This window comes from Neofelis nebulosa, chromosome 8 (assembly GCF_028018385.1).
Source record: "Neofelis nebulosa isolate mNeoNeb1 chromosome 8, mNeoNeb1.pri, whole genome shotgun sequence".
In the NCBI taxonomy this organism is placed as follows: Eukaryota; Metazoa; Chordata; class Mammalia; order Carnivora; family Felidae; genus Neofelis; species Neofelis nebulosa.
The window spans coordinates 124,772,784-124,799,372 of NC_080789.1; the positions used below are offsets into that span (position 1 = coordinate 124,772,784).

At 36.8% G+C, this 26,589-nt stretch overlaps 1 protein-coding gene across 3 annotated transcripts in view; it reads right to left on the reverse strand.

The window, feature by feature from the left end:
- Nucleotides 1-26,589, reverse strand: part of MALRD1 (MAM and LDL receptor class A domain containing 1) — an 824,069-nt gene that overhangs the window by 218,741 nt on the left and 578,739 nt on the right. For all 3 annotated transcript variants that reach the window (XM_058681758.1, XM_058681759.1, XM_058681757.1), the window contains one exon: nt 17,205-17,366. In XM_058681758.1, the coding sequence (XP_058537741.1) occupies nt 17,205-17,366 (162 nt within the window). The remainder of the gene's footprint in view (nt 1-17,204; nt 17,367-26,589) is intronic.

The following is a 26,589-nucleotide window of genomic DNA, read 5'->3' on the forward strand; positions in this document are numbered from 1 at the left end:
CAGCATCACTTTGTTCGGAATACCATTGTTATTTGACGTTAGAGTGCCAAAATATATTAGCCACCTTCAGAATCTATCAGTGTGCTTCATGGCCATTCTTTCTCACTTTGGGGTTGGCATGCAGTAAAGACTCCAATTTGTCTTTTAGATGTTATTAGCTACAATCTTGAGTTTTTGAAAATGCTTCATCGGGTTATTATGTCATAAGGTAATAAATTTGACATTTCTTTTATAAAAAGACAGTTAATACCATATTTTTTTCAGCTCCAGTGCCCTCAGAAGAATCATACTCACTTGTACTAGGGTCACATCATAAAAGACAATTTCCCACTTCAAGTGATCTGAATTCACTTCCAGCTTCAAATTGTAGGCAATTTTAGTCTTTTTTTTTTTTCTTGCTCATAAAATAAAGCTGCCTAATGGTTTTTTAAAATGCAATGCAGTATGCCTCTCTTTCAAAACAGCAAATGCTCCCTTGTTCAGAGTTAGACTTACTTAGCTTGGTTCCATATCCTCTATAATTTCTGCCTGTCCCTCAATCTACAACAGAGGGGATACAATGATTATCTGTTGAAATGCCCTCAATCTCTTTTCGTCTGCAAGTTTTAAAGGCTATGAAATGTAAACATGCTCAGAGAGAGAACAAAAATTTCCTTAAAGTTGTCAAAATGGCAACCACAGATACTGTGACTCTAGAGTCAAATGAAATTTTTTCATGGTATTTGATGAAAATGTCTTTCAATATATCATTTTGATTTGCTTTTTGAAAAGCTGTATAATGAATAGATTTGGCATTTCTTTATTTCTACCTTTTCTAACAGTTTATTTCTCAGGCATCACTCTCCGTTGAGAGTAATTATCACCTATTTAAAAAAAATACTTTTCACAAGGATGTAGCATTTTAATACCATTCACCAAATTTTGGTTCTATAAACCGTCCCCTCTCAAGTAATCACTGATCTGATATAAAAATGAAGCTTATAGTTGAGACATGCCAAAATGGGATATATCCGTCTTATGGTGAAAGCTTTTAATTTGCTCAGCAGCAAGAATACCTCAATCACATGAAGGTGCTATATGAATCGAATTAGTTGGCACTTCCTATAAGTCGAGGTAGAGACAAAGGATTCTGAATCTCTTAATGTTCATATTGAAAGAACCCTGAAGAACCTCTTTATATATCATTGTCTTGTCAAGATGCCTTTAGAAACGTGCATTTGCTTAATAGCATTTATGTAACTTGATTTTATTTGCCAAATTGAGATTAAAAAGAAAACTTGTTTCCTAGTCATGTAGGAAGGCAGAATTAATAAAGCATAATATAATCCCTTTAGGTAATTGAGAAATGGTATGAGTTTTGCCATTTTTCGATTTCACAGCCGTTTTACCCGAAAGAGCATGAAAAGCATATGAGAACAGAGGAAGATTTATTTTCATTGAAACAGAAAACAGTATTGTCGGTTATTTTAATGAATATGTAATGAGCAGAAACTGTGGGCGGTGTTGTCCAATGGTTAAGCTTGCAGGCACTTTAGCTGAAGGTTTCCATTCAAATCCTGACTACACCGCTTATTAGGTATGTGACCTTAGGCAACCTATGCAAATTCTCTCAGACTGAGAAGCAAAAAGAGATTATTATAGTAAGTAGATACTTGACCTCATGGGGTTTATATGTGACACACTACATGTAAAGTGCTTAGGCCAAAGGTGCAAATTAGTGCTACTCTCCTGGGGAATTCAGAAAATGGATATAAAGATGATTCTAGTAGTACAAGAAAGATAACCCATCACAAGTTATTGATTGGATAACTACTACAGAGAAGGCACCAAGTCCTGTATTTGGATGTTAAGGATATGGACAAGTTATCGCTGGGAAAATATGAAACACACCCGAAAGAATCTAACAACAACAAAAAAGCTAGCAGCAGGTAGTATTCAGAAGACAAATTCTGGGTCAGACTATCTGGGTTCAAATCCAAACTCTGATACTTGCAAGCTTTGTGACTTTGGGAAAATCACTGAATTCCCACTATGTCTCATATTCATCATCTATCAGGTAGGATGATAATAATAATAATAATAATAATAATAATAATAATAATAAAACAGCTCACTGGGTTTATTGTGAGCCTATAATACTAAATGTTGATGTAGGTTGTAAGTGCCATGTAGTTCAACTGGTAAAAGATGGCTTCAATTGGGAGACTCAGAGTGGACTTTATAGAAAACATGTCGTTCTATTAACATGTTAAAGAATATAATGGAGATTGTAATAGGCAAAGAAAACAGTTTAGAGTGGCAAAAGTTCATTCTTAAAAAAAAATGAGTAAGAGGATACTTCTGGTTTCCACTGTAGCATGTAAGAAGCTTAGGCAGCACGGTCTCATCTTCACAACAAAAAAGCCGGACAAAATAAAAATTAAAAACTCTTCTTAGATCTAGCAGAGAATTAGAGTAGACATCACAGGGAAAACCACTGGAGACAGAAAGGCAGATACAGAGAATCAGAATTTAGTGCAGCAAAACCACAGGAGCAGGAACCACTAATGAAGCCAGCCAGCCCTGGGTTGAGGGAAACTTAACCTGTAATTAAGAAATTGCTGGAGGCTTATTGTGGAAAAGCTTGAGAGATAAGAACTCCCTGGGGATGAGTCTAAAGGGCGTCTGCAAAGTGTTATCTCCAGAAGCCCTACCAAATTCCCACAGTGAAGACCGTAAAATCCCCTCTGTTTCCTTCCCGTGGGGAGGGGAAAAGTAGCCATTTTGACTTGTGCCTATTTTTCCTAAAATGGTCTGTGGAGCACCTGGGTGGCTCAGTTGGTTAAGTGTCTGACTTCAGGTCATGATCTCATGGCTCATGAGTTCAAGCCCTGCATCAGGCTGACAGCTCAGAGCCTGGAGCCTGCTTCCGATTCTGTGTCTGCCTCTCTCTCTGCCCCTCCTCCATTTTCTCTCTCCCTCAAGAATAAATAAACATTAAAAAAATATTTTTTTAAATAAAAAAAAGGTCTAGACTTCCTATCTTACCTAAGAGGGCGGGAGAACTAGGAAACACTTGTGAAGGTCCCAATGAGAGAGCACAAGCTCACTGGAAGACTGAAAGAACAGAGAATCCTGAAAGGCTTCCATTCTGATGACCTTTCCACTCACGGCCTCTAGTCTTTACCACCGCGTCAACAGGATCCTATATATTAGCAGGGGGCTGCAATGGAAATAACTCCATCTCTCAGGCCTTGTTTTTTACTTTAATTAAGTTTATTCATTTATTTTGAGAAAGAGAGCAAGTGGTGTAGGAACAGAAAGAGAGACGGGAGAGAGAGAACTCCAAGCAGGCTCTGCACTGTCAGCACAGAGCCCAAGGCGGGGCTCGAACCCACAAACTCTGAGGTCATGACCTGAGCTGAAATCAAGAGTCCACCGGCTGCTTAACTTCCTGAGCCACGCTGGCACCCCTCTCTAGCCTTATTTAAGAAGAAGTTGCTAGGGAGGGGCACCTGGGTGGCTCAGTTGGTTGAGTAGCTATCTGACTCTTGATTTTGGCTTAGGTCAAAATCCCAGGATTATAAGATCCTGTGTTGGGCTCCACACTGAGCATGGAGCCTGCTTAAGACTCTCTCTCTCTTGGGGTCCCTGGGTGGCTCAGTCGGTTAAGCATCCAACTTAGGCTCAGGTCATGATCTTGCAGTTCGTGAGTTAGATCCCTGGGTTGGGCTCTGTGCTGACAGCTCAGAGCCTGGAACCTGCTTCAGATTCTCTGTCTCCCTATCTCTCTGCCCCTCCCCCCCCCCAAAAAAAAAACATAAAAAAATTTAAAAAAGAAGATTCTCTCTCCCTCTGCCTACCCCCACTGCTTGTGCACGCACACACACACACACTCTCTCTCTAAAATAAAGAAAAGAAAAGAAAAAGAAATAGAAGTTGCTAGGGAAACCAAAACACAAGGGAGATGCCAGAGGAACCAGGATGTCAGAGGACGTTATACTTTCTGACTCCTGCAGTAATAGTGTAAACAGAATATAGTAAACATGACCTTACTTCCTTAAACAGAAAAATTCACAAAGTAGGCCTGTTTACCTTAGTTCCTTTTACCTGGCACATTGCATCCACTATCAACCACAAATTACAAGTCATGCTAAAACAATGATATGACCGAAAATTGACATTTATAACACCCAGAACATATCTGAGGAACAAGAACACAGAGTTTGTGGGAGAATACAGATCAGAAATTCAACTTGGGGAAGAACTTGGAAAGCCCTTAATGATGCCCTAAAAGTCAATGAAGGGCTTCTGATCATTTGCAGAATCAGGAGTCACCATTCAAGAGTATTAATTCCGCATCTGTGTGAAGAGTGGCCTGGTTTAGGAGAGTATTTGCATTGGAGATGAGTTTCTTTGACATTTGCAATAGCCCAAGAGTGACTTAAGATGATAGAAGTGAAAATGCAGAGAAGTAAAAACATGTAAATTGAGAATAAAGAGCTGAATGAACGTGAAAATGAGGAAGATTTGTGTTAAACAATAACAATGTCAATCACAGAAATATTAGGAGCAGGAGGAGGCGATTCTTTCTTAGTTGAAAGAATCAGTTTTTCAGTTGAAAATGTGAGAGCCGAACATGGAAATAGAGACTAGAGGCAGGCAGAAATTTGCAAATTTTGAGCATGGAAAGAATAAAAACCCTGAGCCAGCAAAAAGTATAGGAAGAGGTATAAAAAGTAAAAGTCAGAATACGGGGTTAGACCCACATTTAGGTTTTGGAAGGAAGAAGAGAAAGCATCAAAGACATACGTAACATTAGGAAATACACATCACAGTCCACTGCAGGTGGAAACTTCAAGAAGGTGTGCTTTATCAGTAATATAAAGTGCAACATGAGAAGAATCAGGTCAGTATGGTTATAAAATCATGAAGTCTTCAAAGAAGCTAGGACATAAGCTCCATGAGACCTGGGACTATATTTGGTAAACACACCTCACTACAGTGTGAAGATCAGTGATCAAGAGGGGGTGGCCAATAATTATTTGCTGAGAAAATAATTTTTGTAGAAAACAGATTTTAGGCCACCAAAGATGTAAGTTGGTATAGAATATAAATAAATGTGTGGGGAAAGGCAATTTGAGATATGAGAAAAAAACCAAAAACAAAACAATAGTACTTTAAAGTGAAGTTAAGAGATTAGCTTTTTGGGTTTTTTTTTTTCAAGGTAAGAGAATTGTGATGCTTGAAAGCAAAAAGTATGATATGGTAATAGAGAGGCAGTTTGAGAACACTTAGAAAAAAAGGAGTTAATACAAAGAGAAAAGTTTTTGAGAAGATAGAAAGGAATAAGTTTAATGGTTCATTATTTTACTGAGAAATAAAGTCTATAAATAAATATGAATTTGGTAAATTCCTTTTAGAGAAACTATAATGCCCAGACACTTATAAAACGATGAAATAATGAACCTGAAAATTATGGAACAAGGTAGTATCATATTTGAGCAATAATGCCAAAACCATTATTTTTGGACGTGGAAATTGCTGATATCATAAGAAGACTGTGTCACTGTTTAATGGATGTACTCTGTTAATATACATAATGAAATATTCTGAAGATAATATATTGGACTAAATTATTATAATTACACCACTTTGCTTTATAAGCAGCTTCCTCTTAAAGGAGCTTGGAAGCTGAATAGATCATCTTTGCAGGTCTTAGCTGGCAGAGTGTGAATTCATAAACAAGAGATTGCCCATCTTCAAAGATATCCAGAGACGTGTACTTTCCAGTATTTCTTTAGTCGAGGCTAGTGTTTTAGTCACTTTGTATAGAAGAAAGTCTTCCCTATGTGTGTGTACTACAGAACAGGGCTGTCCAATAGAAACATACTGTGAGCCATATATGGAGTCTTAGAATTTTTAGTAGCCACATTTAAGAGAGTAAAAAAGAGGGGCTCCTGGGTGGCTCAGTTGGTTAAACGTCTGACTTCAGCTCAGGTCATGATCTCAGTGTCCATGAGTTTGAGCCCCGCATGGGGCTCTGTGCTGACAGCTCAAAGCCTTGAGCCTGCTTTGGATTCTGTCTCCCTCTCTCTTGCCCCTCCCCCACTTGCACTCTGTCTCTCTCTTTCTCTGTCTCTCTCAGAACTAAATAGACATTAAAAAATTAAAAAAAAATAAAAGAGTAAAAGAAATAGGTGACATTTTAGTAATATATTTTTTTAACCCAATGTATCCAAAGTGTGATTTCAATATATAATGAATATACAAAAAATTATTGATATATTTTTATGTTGTTTTTTTGTACTACATCTTTGAAGTCCAATGTGTGTTTTACTTTTATAGCGCATCTCAATTTGGACCAGCCACAGCTCAAGGGCTCAAGAGTTTGTGCGGCTAGTGGCTATCATATTGGACAGTGTAGGCAATAGAAGAAAAGTCTTTTGAGTCAGAGAGTTTAATATTCAAGTCCCCCTGCTCAGTCACGCCCATGGACTTCATCAGCTTTTTAAATCTTTCTAAGAATTTATATCTTCCACATCACAATATTTTAAAAATATTAAATCAGACAACATGCCTATCTTCTTTTACACTGCCTGACTCTTAGGAGACATTTAACTGATTTTAATACCCTTTTTCTACATCCCTTTGAAATTTCTCCTCATTTTGTTTAAAAAAATTACTTTGCTTGGATTGGAATGAATGGATAAAAAGAGCAACTATTCAACACCCATTCAACCCTTTATAAAACTGAAAGCAGTAATGCAGGCCCCTTCATCCCAGTGGCTCCACATGAACATTCCTTTAATTTACCTGCCCTTCCCCCAAGCCCAAAACTCCTAAGCCACCCCCCAAGCCACCCCCAACCCCCCCCCCCCCCCGCCCCGGTCTCTGGCTCCTGATCGATTCTTCTTTTACCACTCTACTTTTTCCATTTTCTCCCCATGGCATTTATCAACTTCCAACAAATTATTGTATATTTAATATATATTATATAAATTAATTAACATCTATTAATATAATATTAATATAATATATTAATATAATATTAACATATCAATATAATATAATTAATATAATATATTAATATAATATTAACATATCAAGATAATATAATTAATATAATATTAATATATTAATACAATATAATTAACATAATATAAATATATTAGTATAATATATTTAATTAATATAACACATTATAATATGATAGAATTATATTAATTATAACACAATGTAATTAATTAATATAATTAATTAACATCTATTAATATAATTAATATATTAGTTGATATTAATATGATTAATATATTTAAGTATTATATATTAATATATATTATATAATTTATTTATAATGCTTGATATTGATTTTCTATCCCTCTGCTACAATGTTAGCCATGTGATGGCAGAGATCATTCTCTGATTTGACCTACATGTATTCTAAGTACCTAAAACAGTGGCTGACAAAAAATGGACTCAACAATTATTTGTTAAATGAATGAACGGGGGAAAAAAAGCCATTTTTTCACCATGCCAATGAATATCATTTTGTTTTCCATTTAGTCACATGTATTTTTAAAGTGGTGGCTGAAGCATCACACAAATCACATTTCCTCTTAATACTCTTCTCAGACTTTAATGTGATTATTATTATTACGGTACATTAGTAATTAACTCCCCTTGGAGTATCCGAAAAACATCCAATTTTAAACAGAAATCTGTTCTGACTTGGTATCGTAATAAAGTCCGATGTATTACTGAAGGATTAGATAAAAGAAGGATTTACAAATTACAGTCTTTGATCTATCTCAGTCTAATTTGAAGATCTAGGGAAGAGATTAGTTTTATTATTATCATTTCTGTGTCTTCCCTTCTACCTGTTTCCAACTCCTTTGTTGTTTTCCTACTACCCAGTTCTTATTTCATGCTAGATGTCATACTGTCAGTATCTCTCACTTTGTTTATTTATTTTCTTACATATCTATTCATTTTTTTATATTTTGACTTTTTATTTTTTTAATATGAAATCTATTGCCAAATTGGTTGTTTAAGTCACATTCATATTTTGAGGGAACAATTTTTTTTAAACATGTTTTCTGGAAAATCTCAAATTTCTACCAAAGTAGAAGAAATATTATAATGAACTTCCACCTACTCAAGGCCTTGCTTCAGTAATTTCAACCCACAGTCTGTCTTGCTTCCTCTGTATTACCACCTATACCCTCAGCACCACTAATTTTGAAGTAATCCTGGATATCAAATCAGATCTCCTTTAAGCACATCAGTATATAGTTCTACAAGATTAGACTTACTTTTTTCATAACTAGCATCTTATACTTAAAAATAACTATGTTTCCTTTTTATAATTACATTTTTGGTCCATAGTATGCATATTTTATTATTTAAAAATTTTTTATTTTAAGTAGGCTCTATGCCCAATGTGGGGCTTGAACTCACAACCCTGAAAGCAAGAAGAAAATATAACAAATGTCCACTACATTGAGTCATCCATTTCCTCCGGGGATAACTGTTCTTTTCACATTTTCATCTCTCTCTTTTATGATACTGCTTGTCTTTAATTGCCTGATGAGTTTTGGTTATTCAGTGAAAGTGCTGAATGAAGGCTTTTGTTGCTTAATGTAGGTAACTTGAAAGAATTGCCACTGCTGTTAATACAGAACTGTTTTCCTGAAAGCCTTCTCCTTTGGGAGAAGGAAAAGCAGGTGCTATAGAGGTGGGCTGGGGGTGTATGCTTTCCTGTAGGGAAGTAGTTCCTGGCCTCAGCTACACACTAAAATCTTGTGACTAAGTCTTAAAAATCTTGATGCCTAGGCCATGATACTAACCAATTAACCAGGATCTCTGTGGACAGATACAGATACTAGTATTTTTTTTTTAACTCTTCATATGGTTCTGATAGGAACCCACATTTGAGAACCACGTTCTTTGGTGGGGGGACTAAGGGGTAAGTTAGTAAGCAAGCAGACAGGCAAACAGCGATGCCCCAATTTTTCTTCTTGGATGAGGTTCTCTTTCTTTATTTCCCCCTGCAAACCTATAGTGTTGATCCTGTGCAAATCCAAACATGACTTTGCCTCTTTTTTATGTTGTAATTACGTCATGATAATCTCTTCCTAGGCCCATGTCCGATTATCTTTAGATGGCAGGGATCTGATTTTACTTTATGAGTTAAAGCGCTTCTGTGGTCATGGGAGGGGCACACAACGGGACCTGAGTGCTGGTTTTCAGGGAGCTCCTCTGAAGAACTCTTCACCACCTTTGTTGGTATTTGTATGTCAGTTCAGCCTGACCCCCCCAAAAATGCCACAAACTGGGTGGCTTCAAAAACAGAAAGTTATTTCCACACAGCAGTGGAGGCTAACATTCAAGATGGAGGTGCTAGAGGGTTGGATTTTCCTGCGGCTTCTCTCTCTGGCTTGGAGGCTCCTCCTCGTAGCCTCACGTGGTCTTTCCTCTGTGTGTGCACATCCCTGGTGCCCCTTACTCTTTTTATAAGGACACTAGTCCTATTGGATTAGGGACCCATGCTTAAGACCTCATTTAACCTTAATTACCTTCTTGCCCTATCTCAGAATGTAGTCACATTGGGCGTTGGGGCTTCAATATATGAATTTTGGGGTGACACAATTCTGTCCAGAACAGTATTTTTTACTTTGATCTTAGAATATCTGTGTAGCTTCCCTGGAAAGACGTGTAGTGAACCATGCTTCCCTGGGCTGGAATTTCTGCTGTTTTTACTCAATTCATCCTGATCCCATCTTGCCTGCCTCTTCCTGGAATATCTCAAAAATTTCTGGTCCAATAATTAGATTTTAAATGTGATTATTTAAAAAATGTGATACAGTACAGTTATTTTATAGTCTCTTTAATAACTGATAACCGTGTGTATGTGTGTGTACATGAGTGTATGCGAGTAAGATCAGTGAGTCTAGTAAACTATTGAATTAAGGTTGGCTTAAACAAATTTTTTTATTTATTGTGAGTAACAGAGAGAGAGGGAGACAGACAGACAGACAGTTGCACAAGCACACAAGCAGGGGAGAGGCAGAGAGAGAAAGCAAGAGAGAGGATCCCAAGCAGGCTCTGTGCTGTCAGCACAGAGTTGAATATGGGGCCGATCCCACAGACAGTGAGGTCATGACCCGAGGCAAAAGCAAGAACCAGAGGCTCAACTGACTGAGCAACCCAGGCACCCCACAAAGGCTGAGTTTTATATATCTAACTCTGTATCCTTGACCAAGCCCTAACCATCTCAAGGAAATGAATATGAGGGTCTCCTTCTACTCTGTCAGAGACCAGAGTGAGATGGTAATATTACCTAGACCAAAATAGAGATTAAGTGGCCCTAAATATAGAGATTAAGGAGATTCAAGCAAGAGCTTGATATATCATAATTTATAACATTATGTAATGGTAAACTCCTAAATTATTTCCTAACACTTTCACTACAGTAAACAACACAATTGTTAATACCCATTAAGGACAAAGCATGCTACCAGATGTCCTGGAGTGGCCTTGGATTAGGCTCCATACACCAGGGATTCAGTTCTGGGTTTGTCATTTGTGATACAGGCTTACACAAGTCATTTAGCTTTTCTTGTTCGTCATCTGTAGGAATAATAATAATGCCTGTACCATCTACTGAAAAGGAAGTACAATTATCCTCCGTCTAGCCCCCAAGGCTCTGTCAACCAAGTATCAAGTAAGTTATATTTGTTGAACACTCAGTACCTTAAACTGCTATTGTACACATCAAAGCATTAGTATCACTAAGATTGTTTTGGAGTATTTTTTGACCTTGTGTGGTGAATACTGAACTGCACAATAGTAACTGCATGTGGGCTATAATCAGCCAGCATATTTCATCCCAGTTACTTTACAAACATCTAGTTAATTCATACCCTCAGTTAGCAACGCGCTGTGTATTTAGCAGGCACTCAGGAAATGCTTGTTGCATTCATTAGTCCGAAATACATTGCTGTTAATAAATACAGAAAGAGACAGACAGGGAACGTGAGACCTGCATAAGTATTTATCAAGTGGTTTTCAGTCTTAAATGCTGGAGGGAATATAAAAAGAGCAAAATATGTGACTCCTATCCTACCAGATTTTAGAGTTTAATTGTGGATATGCTCAATTATACCATTAAAAAGAAAATAAAGTAGTGAAGAAAGGGGGGAAAAAAAGAGACAGAAGCTTTTGTTTTATACCTTCATTAGTTCATGTCACCCAAATGTCACTCTTGCCATTAAGTCCCGTATATACTAAGCCTAAACACTATTCATGGGCGCACGAGAGTGGATTAATGTCTGTAGTTTCTCTCCACAGCTTCCGCAATGGCTCCAAAAAGACTCATAAATAGGCCCGTGATGGGCATTGAAAATGTCCTCCTTATGGATCTAATTCTTCATCTTGGTAACAATAAGTGAAAAGATCCATAAATACAGTTTTAATTAACAGCAACGTTGAGATGTTTAGAAATAGACTGTAGGCCCTTTGAATCTGTTCGGCCTTCTCATAAAGAATTTTGTTTTTCCCAGAGGGTCAAAATTAATTAATGTCCCTACAATTTATTTAGCAGCCCATTGTTTCAGAGATGCCTAAACAAGTTCAGTGAGCCGTATTAGTGTATCAAGGATGATATAATCAGGCTGCTTTGAAGAGACTGCTCTGTAAAAATATCCTGTCTCAAGTACTGATTAACAGGGGGGGATAATAAAGTATTCTGTCAGAATGATTACTTTTCTTTATCTGCGGACATTAGTTGTGTACAATATTGCATAATGACCAGATTCAAAACTTTTCATGTGGCCTCTAATGAACTCACATAAGCTACAAAAGTTCAAAAAAGAAAATATAGCCATCAATAGTCTTTAATTATGCCATTAAAAGGTATTAACTGATCACTTATGTCTGTTTTCTTTTCTTTTGAACAATGCACAGAACTTTTCCCATGTCCACTGATTATATTATTACCTTTTCCTAAACTGAGCCTAGGATACTTTTGGGCCATTAGCAAGTGTTATACTAGCAGCCATGCTCTGGAATTTTCAAATACTGTCTTAAGATAAGGAGATACTGTTATCTAGAGACCTCACAGACATTGTATGGAAATGTCACTGTCTAGATCTTGGTTGCAAAAATGAAATTGGCTTCTTTCTCATAAGTTCTCATGGGAGAGAAACAAGGATTTATCCTCAAGAACTATCATAAAAGTAAAAAAACAAATATTCATCTAAATGTATATTCACTGTTGTGATGTTTACTATAGTGAAAGTGTTGGGAAATAATTTAAGAGTTTACCATTAGATCACTTTATAAATTACACGATATTCCAAAAGTAGAATATCATGTTAAAAATATTTCATAATGTATAAACTTGTTCATGAGACATTTATCAAATCACGGAATCTAGTAGAAACCTATTTTTATTTGAAAATATGTATATTGAGAAAGAATGGCAAGATACACAAACATAAAGCTTATAAACGATTATATTGCTCTATTGGAATTACTAGACAACTTTTTTTCTTTTTTTTCTACTTATTTATACGTTTAAAATTTTAGAAAAAGATGTATTACCTAGTAATGTAAAATTGATGAAAAGAAATAATAAAGAAAAACTAAATATTAAAAGAGTAGAAAAGATGATCATCCATTGTTTTTAAGTGGTAAAATTAAAAATATCCAGCTCATTTTCTGTGGGGAACAAGCTTAGGAATTCCCTGAGCCTGCACTGATGGGTTAACAAGGCATAAAGAATTAGAAAGGCATAGGATGAACACACCCAAGTTTGGGTAAACAAGATTAGGTAAATAAGGTTAAGTAAATGGGGCAAAGGCCTCCAATATAGGACAACAGTATAGGACAATAGCAGAAAGCTGTTTTCACAGGAAGGAAGGACCAAATTAGGTAAACAGGTAAAAAGGCCAAAGACCATAGCAGGGCAAAGTTTCCCAGAGGGGAGCTAATTAGCAAAAGAAAGATGCCTTGTTGACCCTCAGGTAGCAGGCTCTTCCTTGTTCCCTAGGCCAGTTTAGGTAATCAGAAGTGGGGCCTCATGTTTGCTTTAAACAACCTTCCAGCCAGCACTAGAATCTTGTTTTGTATTGACCCAAACTCCTAACACCGCATATCTCCAAACCCCCTTTTCCCCATGCCCATGAGTTAATATTCATGGCCATGAGTTAACGTTTACAGTTTCATTGTCTCTCTGTGCATGCCCATCACACCCATCATGCTTGTAAGCCTTCTGATCTTAATAAAAGCAGCGCAAAGATGCTTATTCGGGGCTCTCAACTTCTCCCAGACGTTAGCCTCTCTTGCACTTTTAATCCTGTGTCCTGCTCTCTTGCCGGACAAGAGAGAACTCCAGACCCAGAGGCTATGACAATTTTCCACAGACACATGTAGGTGCTACCATCATGTATGTTAGATTTTCTTTTGAGGTGCAATTCCTGTTTTTACTTCTTTTCTTTCTTTTTTTTTTTTTTTTAGACTTATTCTCCCTCTCCTCTACTCCAACACTATCACTCATCCAAGTAATCCAAGTTAATAATATATATATCTCCTTTTTAAAAAATCTTTCTCTTCATGCTTATTCATAGAAATATCTATGTAGAATTATACACGTGCACAAATAAAGGGGCATGAGTCATTGTTTTAGAAAAAAATTGTATCATACTATAATCATTTTGCATATTGCTTTTTGCCTTTAATACGTTTTGTAAATCCCTACGAATCAACTGTATAGTGCTAAACTCACTCTTTTTAGTGGCTGCATGATGTTGTATGCTTGGATTTAACAAGTTACATGAGCCTCCAGGCTGTTCCTCTAGTTCCCAACAGGGGGCAATGTTGTCCCCAGGAGATAGCTGCCAATTTCTAAAGACATTTTGAGCTGTCAATACCAGAGAGAAGAACACTAGTAGTATCTAGTGGCTACAGGCCAGGAATACTGCCAAACACTATGTAGCGTATAGGGCAGCATCTCAAAAATTAATTAAATTACCTAAAACATCACTCGTGGCCATGGGGCACACCCGCAGACCATATTCTGATCTCAGGGCACTTGGCATTGGCTGTCTCTCTGACTGTAATCCTCCTCCCTTAGGAATCCAAATAGCTCATTTGTCACCTCCTTCAAGTCTTTTTTGAATGGCATCTTCTCACTGCCACCTATCTAACCAGCCTATCTACTGCAACACACACAACTATCCGTATGCCCACTCAATCCTACTTAGTCTATTCCTTTTTCCACTCAGCTTCTAATGGGGGACATAATTTATTTACTTATGATATATGTTCAATGATCTCTTCCTTTCTTCTAGAATGGGAACTCTACTGTGGAAGGTGTGTTTTATATTTGCTAATGTATCCCCAGTACCTAGAACAGTGCCTTGCATGCAATAGGCGAATAAATGAATAAGAGAACAAATAAATGATTGTATGAATGAGAGACATTCATTTTATTTCCCATTATTTTAAAAATTTTTAAAGTTTTTATTTATTTATTTTAAGAGAGAGACAGCATGAGTGGGGGAGGGGTGGAGAGTGGGGGGCGCGGAGAGAGAGAGAGAGGGAGAGGGAGAGAGGGAGAGAGAGAGAGAGAGGGAGAGAGAGAGAGAGAGAGAGAGAGAGAGAGAGAGAATCCCAAGCAGGCTCCACACTGCCAGCACAGAGCCCAATGTAGGGCTTGAAATCACGAAACTGCAAGATCATGACCTGAGCTGAAACCAAGAGTTGGACACTTAACCCACTGAGGCACCCATGTGCCCCCTCCGTTATTCTGAATGACAAACAATGCTGAAGTCAATATCATTATACGCATGTGCTTATGTGTTGGTTTTTTTATTTCTCTATGGCCAGAATGCTTTCCAAAAGGACATTTCCCCGCAACTATGTATGAGTATCCTTCTCCAGCTACCGACTCTCCATTGCTCAAACATCTACTGATGGCTTTTGAAAACCTTTCCCAGCTGCTTATTTTGATTTGAATTTTTCTGATGACATGTGGACTTGGGCATCAGGTAATATTGTTGTTGATTATTTGAATTTGATCATCTGTGAATCAGTTATGCAAATCTTTTCTGGCTGCTGAAATTGACACCTGTGGTTAAGTCTGTAAGTTATCCATATGTATCCTACTTGTAATTGGCACCATTTTTTTTTGTTTAAACTATCGTTTGCCTGTTGATTTTGTTTATGGAATTTTTAGGCCACAGCTATAATTTTATACCATCAAATATGTACATCTTTTCTTTTGTAGCTTCTGGGCTTTTAGAAGTGAGATCCTGCCTTTACAGTGCATATGGTTTTACCCTCTATTTTCTTACAAGAGTTTTATTGTTTTTATTTGTTGCATTTAAGCCTTTAGTCCATCTGAATGAATTTCTGTATATAAAAGACACAAAAGAAAACCTGGGGTTTGATTTCATTTTATTTCAGCTGTATAACCAGATATGCCAAAACCATACTAAAGACTATATCTTTTACCCCACATAATTGACCTTTGTTATATATTAAAGTCTCCTAATTACTGACCTCAGTGTCTTAATTTTCTATCCTGTTTGTTAACTTATAATTTGGTGTATACTAACTTCATGCTTTTTAAGGAAAAAAGAAAGAAAGAAAGAAAAAACTTGGTGAGGAAGAGTAAATACAACTTGGCAGGTCAAAAGGAATAAGAATATTCAATTTGGATATGAATTAGGGACCAAATTTAAAACAAAAAAGGACAGCTACACTGTAATTGAAGGTCATATTATTTTCAAGCTGCCCAAATATAGAAATAAAAGTATTCTTCTCTTTTTACTACCATAAAATGGCTGAGAAAATTGCCCATACTTTTTCTTTGAAAAGTCACTTTAATTAATCCCATAAAACCTTGTTCTTTTTTCATTGGACCTATGCTTCAATTGTTTTGACTGATACTGTATTAAGTAGAGTTCTCTGGAGAAGCAGAACCGATAAAGTATGTATGAATCTAGAAAGACATTTACTATAAGGAATTGGCTCACATAATTATAGAGGCTGGCAAGCCCCAAATGTGCAGTGTGGGCTGGCAGGTTGGAGACTCAGGAAGGCCAATGTGTCAGATGAAGTCTTAAGGCAGGCTTGTGGGGAATTACATCTGTTCAGGGAGGCCAGTCTTTTATGGTCTATTTAGGCCTTCCACTGCTTAGATGAGGCCCAGCCACATTATGAAGGGTGATCTACTCAAAGTTCACGGGTTTAAATGTTCACCTCATCCGGGGTGCCTGGGTGGCTCAGTCGGTTAAGCGTCCGACTTCGGCTCAGGTCATGATCTCGCGGTTCGTGAGTTCGAGCCCCGCATTGGGCTCTGTGCTGACAGCTCACAGCCTAGAGCCTGTATCAGATTCTCTCTGACCCTCTCTCTCTGACCCTCCTCCGTTCGTGCTCTCTCTCTGTCTCAAAAATAAATAAACGTTAAAAAAAATTTAAATGTTCACCTCATCCAAAAACACCATCCAAGTTGACACAGAAAAGTAACTGTTGCAAATATCTAAGGTCATTTTTTATCACTAGAAGAGCTAGATTTTATCCTTAAGAGAATTTAGAAAAGGTTTATCCCCTAAGAAAAGTTAGATTCCTAAGGGGGGAAAATCGCAGAGTACACAAGACTTCAGGGTAAAAGTAAATAAGAATAAAAGCTGACTTCCACTCTGACTCTATTACCCATAAGACCATGAAGGATTACATTAACCTCAAATCACAAGGAAGGAGGCAAAACTTGTGAAAAGTATGCTGATGTTCATTCTTACCATCATCACTTTATGTCTCTGCCCCTACATTTCAGAGGGACTGAAATAGAATGGGTGGCTGCATCATCAGCAGGAGAACTCTTATTTCTGCTAATTGTACATCTTTGCCTATTATATGCATTAATCTGAATGCCCCTACTTGTTCCTGCCCCAACTGGACACTTTTTGACTCCACCTTTATGGGATAGTAAATAAAATCTTTGAGGCTCTTAAAATATGAGTCGTGGATTTCCTTGGTGTGGCAATGTCAGTTCTGAGTCTATTCAATAATCCAGAGTTCAAAAACAAGGACTAACTTTCTTTTCATGAGTTCTACCCACACACAGACATAAGGAATATTCTCTGATACTCATCCAAATTGTTAATACAGATTTCCATGAGTGGATTATTTGGCCTGTGTGTCTCTGGTAGACTTACCTGGTGTGTGATCAAAGTCTGGACTCAATGCCTCTGCAGGAATTCTACTGCCAATGGCCCAGTCTAAGTCATCTTGAGAGTCCTGAATAAGACTGCAGGCTGTGGTCCAGTTTCCTGAAGTTGTTTCAAAATTACAACTTCCTATTGTGCTCGTGTACTGGCCTAAGGAAATGAAAATATCAACAGAATGTTCTGAAAATATATATTATATACTTTATTACACTACACTTGTGATTATTTAAAATTAATACTTGCATATTTTAATTATTTATTAATAAGCGTAAAGAACCAGGACATTTGCACCCATTGGTAATATCAATTGCACACTGTAGGGTTTTTTTTTTCTTTTTTCATCATAAAGTCTAGAAGTAGTGCACGAATACTGTCATTTATCCATGAAGGAGTTATATGGGTTGACGAATAATATTATAGATGATTGATAAAACTGTGTCTACACATGAGCAATGAACATAATATTATGATAATGCAGATAAGTCAGGTCAAATAGATCAACAGCTCCAGTTGTCTAGATGTTTAATTCAGTCCCTCTGTTTACTCTGGTGTTTGAACAGCACAGACCATTAGAGGGGCAAAGTCATTAACTAAAGAAAAGGTGCCTTTGGAGAAGTAGTAAACTGCAGAGGACACAAATGCTCTCGGCATACCATACCAATCATCCACATACATTTCAGAGCTAGTCACGAAATATTGAAAAAAGTTCTCTTCTAAGTGTTGATTGATAACTCATTAAAAATTAAGTTATTTACAATGAGAAAAATTACTATTTAATAACTGAATGTCTACTACCTAGTCATCTATGAAAAGTACCATCGTAACATGGTGATATATACTTTCATTTTTCTTTATTTTTTTTCTTCTTTTCTTTTCACAACAGTTATTATTTTTGAGCATTCACTGTAAAACTGTTGTACAGACAGAATGATTGGGTTATTTAATCAGTATGAATCTATTGAGATTGTCATTGATTTTTTTCCTTCCTTTTTAGAAAGATGAAGTTTGAGTTACTTTTAATATTTCTTCTCTGGATGGTTTCTCTTCATAACTTCTTCTTAACATAAAATTAATACTAGCATATAGAAACTTTATCAGAAGAAGAACTTGGCATCAAATGGATGCCAAACATATAGCAAACAAAGCTTTAATATTTCTTCAGAAAATTTTCTGGATCCCTGAAAATATTTCACTAAATATCCATATTTTTACTTCTCAGGCATGATTGCATTTTATCCCTAAATTCTAGAATCATTTTTAATTATGTACATTTCTTTCATTCATTCTACATGACATATAATGTATTTAATTCTATATTCTTATTTATGGGCTCTCTATATCCCCTTTTTATGTTTATCATTCCAGTATTGTGAAAAAATAGGTTTATATTATGCTATACGATATGGCTAAAAGAAATCCAGTTCTCCAGCTGTTTAGCTAACACAACCACAAACATGCCGAATATTCCAATATAAATACAAAAAACAGCCATATGTGTTCTTTAGAATGATGTCACATACAGCTTCTTCACTATTGCATTTCTATGTAACTGACTCCCTAACACATACGACCTACAATAATTATTCTATATCCTTTTTGAATCTCTGTAACCACTCTTGAAGCTTCCATCCCACCTTGTCTAATATATGACTTTATGTATGACTCTAAAGATATCTATACAATCAAGATAAAATTTCTCTTATATTTCATTCTCTCTAACTCAAATTATGCCATTTTCCTTTCTCTTTTCTAGAGCTAATCTCAGTTTATGATCTCAACACCTTACCAAACACTGCTATTAGCATTCCATAGCTTCAGTGATTTCAGTTAGAAAACTTTTCCAGGCCCTTCAATCTCATATTTTCTACCAATTCCTTTGTTATAACTTGCAGACATAGCCAGGTGCCCCTCTTGATTTAATTTTACATGCCTAAATTTCTCACTCTGTATAGATAGCTTCACTCACCCTGGCCCATGGTCCTTCACACTTTCATGCAGATAGCCTCCAAATCTGCAGCCAGGATGAAATGGAGATGTTTATCTTCAAATGTGGGCTGAATATTCCACTTGGAATCTGCAACTATCATCTCAAAACCAAAAAGCCTAAAGTGAACTCATCACTCACCTCTCGAAATTAGTTCTTCTGAGATTATTGCTTAATTTCAGAGCATGAATCTTCTCTCTCTTTTTAAAGATGTTAACTTTGGAGCTATCTTTGATTCTGCTTTCCTCATTTCCATGTCCAATCTATCACCAACACTTGCAGGTTCTCCCTTCGAGAACCTAACTCACTCTTTTCCTTGAAGTTCATAACCCCTATTACAGTTCCATTGGTTCAAGCCCCTGGTTTATTTTAAGAGTCTACTTTTTTTTTTTTCAGTATAGCCTTCATCATATCAACTTTACAAACCCGAACCACATTAGTTATCTCTAAGAAAGCTCTTGTGTTATTTCCATTGCTCAAAATATCCAGTTTTTCACATTGTTTGAATATACTCTCTTAAACCCCTCGCCTTGCATACAACAACCTTTCCTATGATGCAAAGTGTTCTTGAAACTCAATCTCAAAATTGCCTCTATGCCAGACAAATTTTTTTTTATAAAATTGTCTCTTAAATAAAAACAGATTTTTTTTTTCAACTTTTGTGTTTAGGACTACTTTTCTCTCTTTTACGAATGTTTCTCTCACAGTGGGATGCTCATTTATCAGTCATTTCTTCCCTCTCTTGTAGAGGACAGACTGCCATTGTATTTGACTATTCATCTTCATTCACTCAGATATCTAGAGATGACTTATAATTTATTTAAGCAATTGTGAGGTGCAATGTTCTCTTCTTTCCTTGTATTGATTAGTTTAGCCATAGTCTTGGGATACAATTCTAGACAATGAGCCATATTGTGAAAAAGGGACCTAGGAAAAGTTTGCCTTGTTCTTAAGAACAAATCAAAAGAAAGAAAATCTGTTTATCCTTTCTGAGGATATCACTATAAACATGTGATCCTTGGGACTGAAGAGATTATATGGATAGCTGACTTGATTAAAAAGTCAGTTATATGAAGATGGCAAGGATAAAGAAGGAAGGAATCCATATAGTTCTAATATTTTGATAAGAAAAGTTGTTGCATTCACCAACTTTAAGGCTCCTTGCTTTTCACTTCTTGCTATTTGAGATAACACATTTTCCTTATTATATCAATCAAAAATGCAGTTGGTTCCAACTAATAAGTGTACTACTAAACCCAAGTAATAGTAGCTAAAACACACAGGAGTTAATTCATCTCAATTAAAAATGAGTCAGGAAGTTGTCCGTGTAAGCATGGCATTGTGGTTCAACTGTGTGGTTGTAAAGCATATATTTTCCATCTTTTCTTTCATCTCGTCATCCTCAGGCTCTTCATGGTTGCATGACTGTTGTTCTTACCAGTATCACATATATTAAAGGCATTAAAAGAAGTGGGAAGAGGAGGGGTATCTGGGTGGCTTAGTTGGTTGAGCATTTGACCCTTGAATTCCACTCAGGTCATGATTCCAGGGTCGTGGGTTGAGACCCACATCGGGCTCAGCACTGTGTGTGGATCCTGCTTAAGACTGATTCCCTCTCTGTCTGTGCTTCCATCCCTGCTCATTCTCTTTAGGAAGGAAGGAGGGAGGGAGGGAGGGAGGGAAGGAAGGAAGGAGGGAGGGAGGGAGGGAGGGAAGGAAGGAAGGAAGGAAGGAAGGAAGGAAGGAAGGAAGGAAGGAAGGAAGGAAGAAGGATGGAAGGAAGGAAGGAAGGAAGGAAGGAAGGAAGGAAGGAAGGAAGAAGAAGGATGGAAGGAAGGAAGGAAGGGAAGAAGGGAGGGAGGGAGGGAGGGAGGAAGGAAGGAAGGAAGGAAAGGGAAAGGAGAAAAGCCTTTTTTTTTTTTTTTTTTAACTATCCTGGGGCTTTTCTTTCTAAAAGGGATACCTTCTCAAAATTTCCATGTATATCTCATTAGCCTCTGGTGGCTGCAGGGAAGTCTAGAAAAGATGGCATTTGTATTTGGTCACAAAGCTGCCCCAAATAAAACCAGAGTTCTGTTTTTAAGAAACAAAAAGGGGTTGGGGCGCCTGGGTGGCGCAGTCGATTAAGCGTCCGACTTCAGCCAGGTCACGATCTCGCGGTCCGTGAGTTCGAGCCCCGCGTCAGGCTCTGGGCCGATGGCTCGGAGCCTGGAGCCTGTTTCCGATTCTGTGTCTCCCTCTCTCTCTGCCCCTCCCCCGTTCATGCTCTGTCTCTCTCTGTCCCAAAAAAATAAATAGAAAACGTTGAAAAAAAAAAAAATTAAAAAAAAAAAAAAAGAAACAAAAAGGGGTGCTAGGCAACTAATAGGAACTACCATGATGTCTAAACTTGTTGAGGTTGAAATTTCTGCTACAAGCATATTAATTAATGTATCTTTTCCATTCCACCTAGCAAATCCTACTCACCTTTGAATGCTCGATTTATGTCTTATCTTTCCTTTTCAGACCATTTCAGTTCTCTGAAATTATGTGTACATGTGTGGTTTATGGCACTTAACAGCAACTATAGTCATTGGTATTCATTTGGAAATTCATTACTTCTTCATTGTAGATCGTCATCGTAATTGTTTACCATTGAATTACTATAAACATTTCTATGTGAGTGGTATTACTACTTAACCCTGTTACAACCATAAGTGCTTCCATATAGAACTATTAAATGATATATGATACAAGGAACTCTGTAATATTCCTTGGTGATGATTATGTGGTCAGTATTTTTTAATGGTTATTGTTTTAGAAAAAAATATTTTCTAAATTGTGACCTTTGTCATGATTCCTCAAATAGATTCAAAGCATTACTAACAACATTTAAGCCAGTGGCATTTTCCCAGTGGGAGGGTATTCAGCCACATGGTTGTATGGTTAGTGTAAATTTTGGTCAATTTATATTTTTTAAGAGCTGGCCCCCTAATTGATTATTTTTCATTACTCATATCCACATATTTGCCTTATTTTGCTATACCATAATGCATCATACTTGAATATTTAATACTTTATCCTCAGTGTGAAATTGCTTCATAGAGCACTACATTGATAAGAATCTCGAAGAGTCTCGGTTCAGTGGGAAAGAAGGATCTGACTGGATAATGATGTTTGTAACTGTTGTAAAGGCAGGCGAGAATGTTTTCACCCACGCCTTGCACATCCCTAGCCTAGAATACAAAGCACACTTAATACAAGCTTTAGGTGACAATGTTCTTCCATGTAAGAAAAGAGCACATTTTTTAAAACAATTTTTTTAACGTTTATTTAGTTTTTGAGAGACAGAGAGAGACCGAGCATGAGAAGGGGAGGGGCAGAGACAGAGAGAGCGTCACAGAATCCGAAGCAGGCTCCAAGCTCTGAGCTGTCAGCAGAGAGCCCGACAAGGGCTCCAACTCAGGAGCCGTGAGATCATGATCTGAGCTGAAGTCAGACACTTACATGACTGGGCCACCCAGGTGCCCCAAAAAGAGCACATTTTTAAACTCAACTGTTTATTTTAAAAAGAAGTGGTTTCATTTTTTCTAAATGGTGCATTTTTGCAACAGAAGTTAGAGATGCAAACGAAAATTTTAGCTTTATTTATAACCTGCAGTAAAAATTTACTCATGAGGAACAGCTACATTTAACTTCTAGTAAGTATAAAGTACATGAAATATATACACTATGACTGGTAAGTTTCAAGAGAATATAAAAATAATGAAATGGAAGAGGCCAACATTATTAATCCTTGAAAACTGAACAAATATGTTCTTTATGGCATTTAATTCTCAAAGCACTCTATAGGTTGGATGTGATTATATCTAATATAAAGATGAGAAAATGAGTCTCTGAGAATTTAAATAATCATTCAGCATGTGAGGGTCAATATCAAAATGAAGTCTTCAGTTTAATAAACCAAAAGTCCATTTCTTCCTTCTATTTCTCCAAAGGTCATTTAAAAAACTTTGTCATTTATTTCATCATCCACAATAGATTATAGGATTGCAGGAATGTAACCCTGATGCATCCAATGTATCCCAAAGACTATCAACATAAAATTCTGATGAAGTCAATTTGCAGAATCAATAAGTCACCTGTATACTCCTGTGTGTGGATGTGAACAACGCCTATCAAAAAGGTCTTTAGGAAAGTGACTATTTCATTTGTCAACATATCGTTTCAATTTTATTAAATTCAAATACAGCTTGCAGTTGTCCACCAAAGTTGTAGGTAACACGAACAAATATAAGTACATAACGGACTCAGTTTCTGAAAATCAAAACGGCCTTTGTACTGTGGGAAAATAAAAATCACATAAAGCAGTCCGAGAAGAAAAATGAGTGAAGGCAAGGAAACAAAAGCAACATTCATATTTGAAAACCAAAATACCTAATAACTATTTATGTTTTATAAGCCTATATTGCATGGGCACATGTAATTCTACAACTATACTTCCAAAATAAACCATGATAACCTTATTATTATTATCACTTGTTACATTTCAAAAGTAGTAAGAATTTTTAAAATTTATTACCAACTTTAAAAAACAACAAAGAACACTATATTTTACTATATTCCCCCTGCCCTGCACCCCCCCCCCCCCCCCCGCCAACACACACACCGGTTTTTGCCTACACCGTTATTACGGTTATTGAAGTTTACGACAAAGTCTTATTCATTTTTATACATTCGTTGTTTAGAAAGTTGTTCCTAGCCCATACTAAGAATAGGAATAAATGGAAGAACATATTCCGTATGTAAATGTTTTCAAAACATTCCTCTCTTAAAATGAGACGAAGAAAAATTTTTAATTCTTTAAATTAAATTACTTTAAATTATTTAATTAAGTAATTATTTTTCTTTTTTTTTTTTTTTTTAATTTTTTTTTCAACGTTTTTTATTTATTTTTGGGACAGAGAGAGACAGAGCATGAACGGGGGAGGGGCAGAGAGAGAGGGAGACACAGAATCGGAAACAGGCTCCAGGCTCCGAGCCATCAGCCCAGAGCCTGACGCGGGGCTCGAACTCACGGACCGCGAGATCGTGACCTGGCTGAAGTCGGACGCTTAACCGACTGCGCCACCCAGGCGCCCCAAGTAATTATTTTTCTATGTGCATGTGAGAGCTGTCCTTTCTCCTCACTGGATTATGTATATCAATGTCATAATGTTCCAAGTATTTTTCCTTAGAATCTTTGTTTTGCTGGCGGTTATTAAATACTCTACTTGTTAGGCCCGGTGGAAAATTAGTGATTTCACAAATGGTTTGGAGCACTGTTTTAGAGCACCATTGGAATCAGTTCTCTACTGTCAGTATCAAAAAAAATTTTTTTTGGTGCACCTAAGGAAAACAGCTGGAAAGAACAACTAACTGGAATTTAAGTAAAAACTTAAAAAAAAAAAAGAATACTAGAAAGTATTTTTCAATGTATTATAAATTTTGTTGGAGATTGCATATATATTATAAGGGAAATAAATAATAGTTTATAAAATCAAGATTATTATAGTACTGTGGCACTGACAGTACCATTTTAAGAAGTGCCTATGATTTTCACTCCCTTTTATATTTTGATTTTAAAATGAAAGTATAGGATTAATGTTGAGAAATTTATGCTAAATGAAATAAGCCAGTCACAGAAAGACAATTACTGTATGATTCCAAATACTGTGTAAAGTACCTAGAGTTGTCACATATATAGAAACAGGAAAGAAAATGGTGGCTTTCAGGGGCTGGGAGAGGGAAAATAGATGATTATTGTTTATTTTATTTTTATTTATTTATTTATTTATTATTTTTTATATTTTTTTTAACGTTTATTTATTTTTGAGACAGAGAGAGACAGAGCATGAACGGGGGAGGGGCAGAGAGAGAGGGAGACACAGAATCGGAAGCAGGCTCCAGGCTCCGAGCCATCAGCCCAGAGCCCGACACGGGGCTCGAACTCACGGACCGCGAGATCGTGACCCGGGCTGAAGTCGGACGCTTAACCGACTGAGCCACCCAGGCGCCCCTAGATGATTATTGTTTAATGGGCATAGAGTTTCGATTTCTCCAGATGAAGAAGTTCTGGAAATGGATGGTGGGGAAGTCTACAATAATGCGAATGCACGTAAGGCCACTGAACTGTACAGTTAGGAATGGTTAAAATGGTAAATTTTATATTATGTATATTTTACCACAATTTAATAAATGTAATAAATGAAAACAAAGAGAAAATGAACACTTCAGAAGCATCATTGCTATAAGATGCTGAGGAATAAAAACGATATTAAGTTTAAAATAAAAACTTAAACATGACTTCTGTGGTTCTCCCTGCCTATACATGCATGACATTTTCCCAGGGGTAGAGTTGAACCCTTTCTCTCTTTGACTCTAAGCTAGACTTTTTAATTTGAATGGCCATTAGAAAGAACCAAGAGTGACATTCTAGACTTTCCAAGGCTAAGCCATAAGAATTCTTGTTGTTTTTTTCCTATGGATCCTAGAATGCTTGCTCTTTTTTTTTTATTTTATTTTTTTTAATGTTCATTTATTTTTGAGACAGAGAGAGGCAAAGCATGAGCGGGGGAGGGACAGAGAGAGAGAGGGAGACACAGAATCCGAAGCAGGCCAGGCTGTGAGCTGTCAGCACAGAACCCCATGCGGGGCTAGAACCTGTCAACCATGAGATCATGAGCTGAGCTGAAGTCGGACGCTGAACCGACTGAGCCACCCAGGCGCCCCTAGAATGCTTGCTCTTGAGATCATTTACTCTGGTAAAAGCCAGTCCCATGCAAGATATCTGATTGCCTTGTGATAGCTATGTTATGGAAAGCCCAAGCCACATTTGATTACCTTGGAGGATGAGACGCTATGTCAAACCAAACAGAGAGACCAAAGAGAACCAATGTGCCAAACATGGAGGGGATAAAGCTATCTTTAAAGTGACTCTCCCGTTTCAGCTATACTAGTTGAAGACATGTAAATCAGAGACAACTGGCATTGCTGATTCTTTTCGCAGTTAATGATCCACAAAATTAAAAGCCAAATGAAACTTTTATAGGCCCCTAACTTTTAGCGTAGTTTCCTATGCAGCCAACACTGCAACAGGTAGCCTGAGTGGTACCAAGATTCCATTCGAACACTCGTCAGTAAGACATATGAAAAAAACTTCTTTGGATTTAAATACATACTCACATTTTAAAATTATGTACTTGCTTTTATACATGACTTTTAGACATCACTTGAATTAAAGCTTCAATTGAAAAAACAAAAACAGAAACAAAAACAATGTGGCCAATCTAGTCGTCTTTTCCCAGAGCAATGTAACTGATAAAATGAATCATTAAACTAGTATTTATTTAAAGTGCTCATTTTTAACCT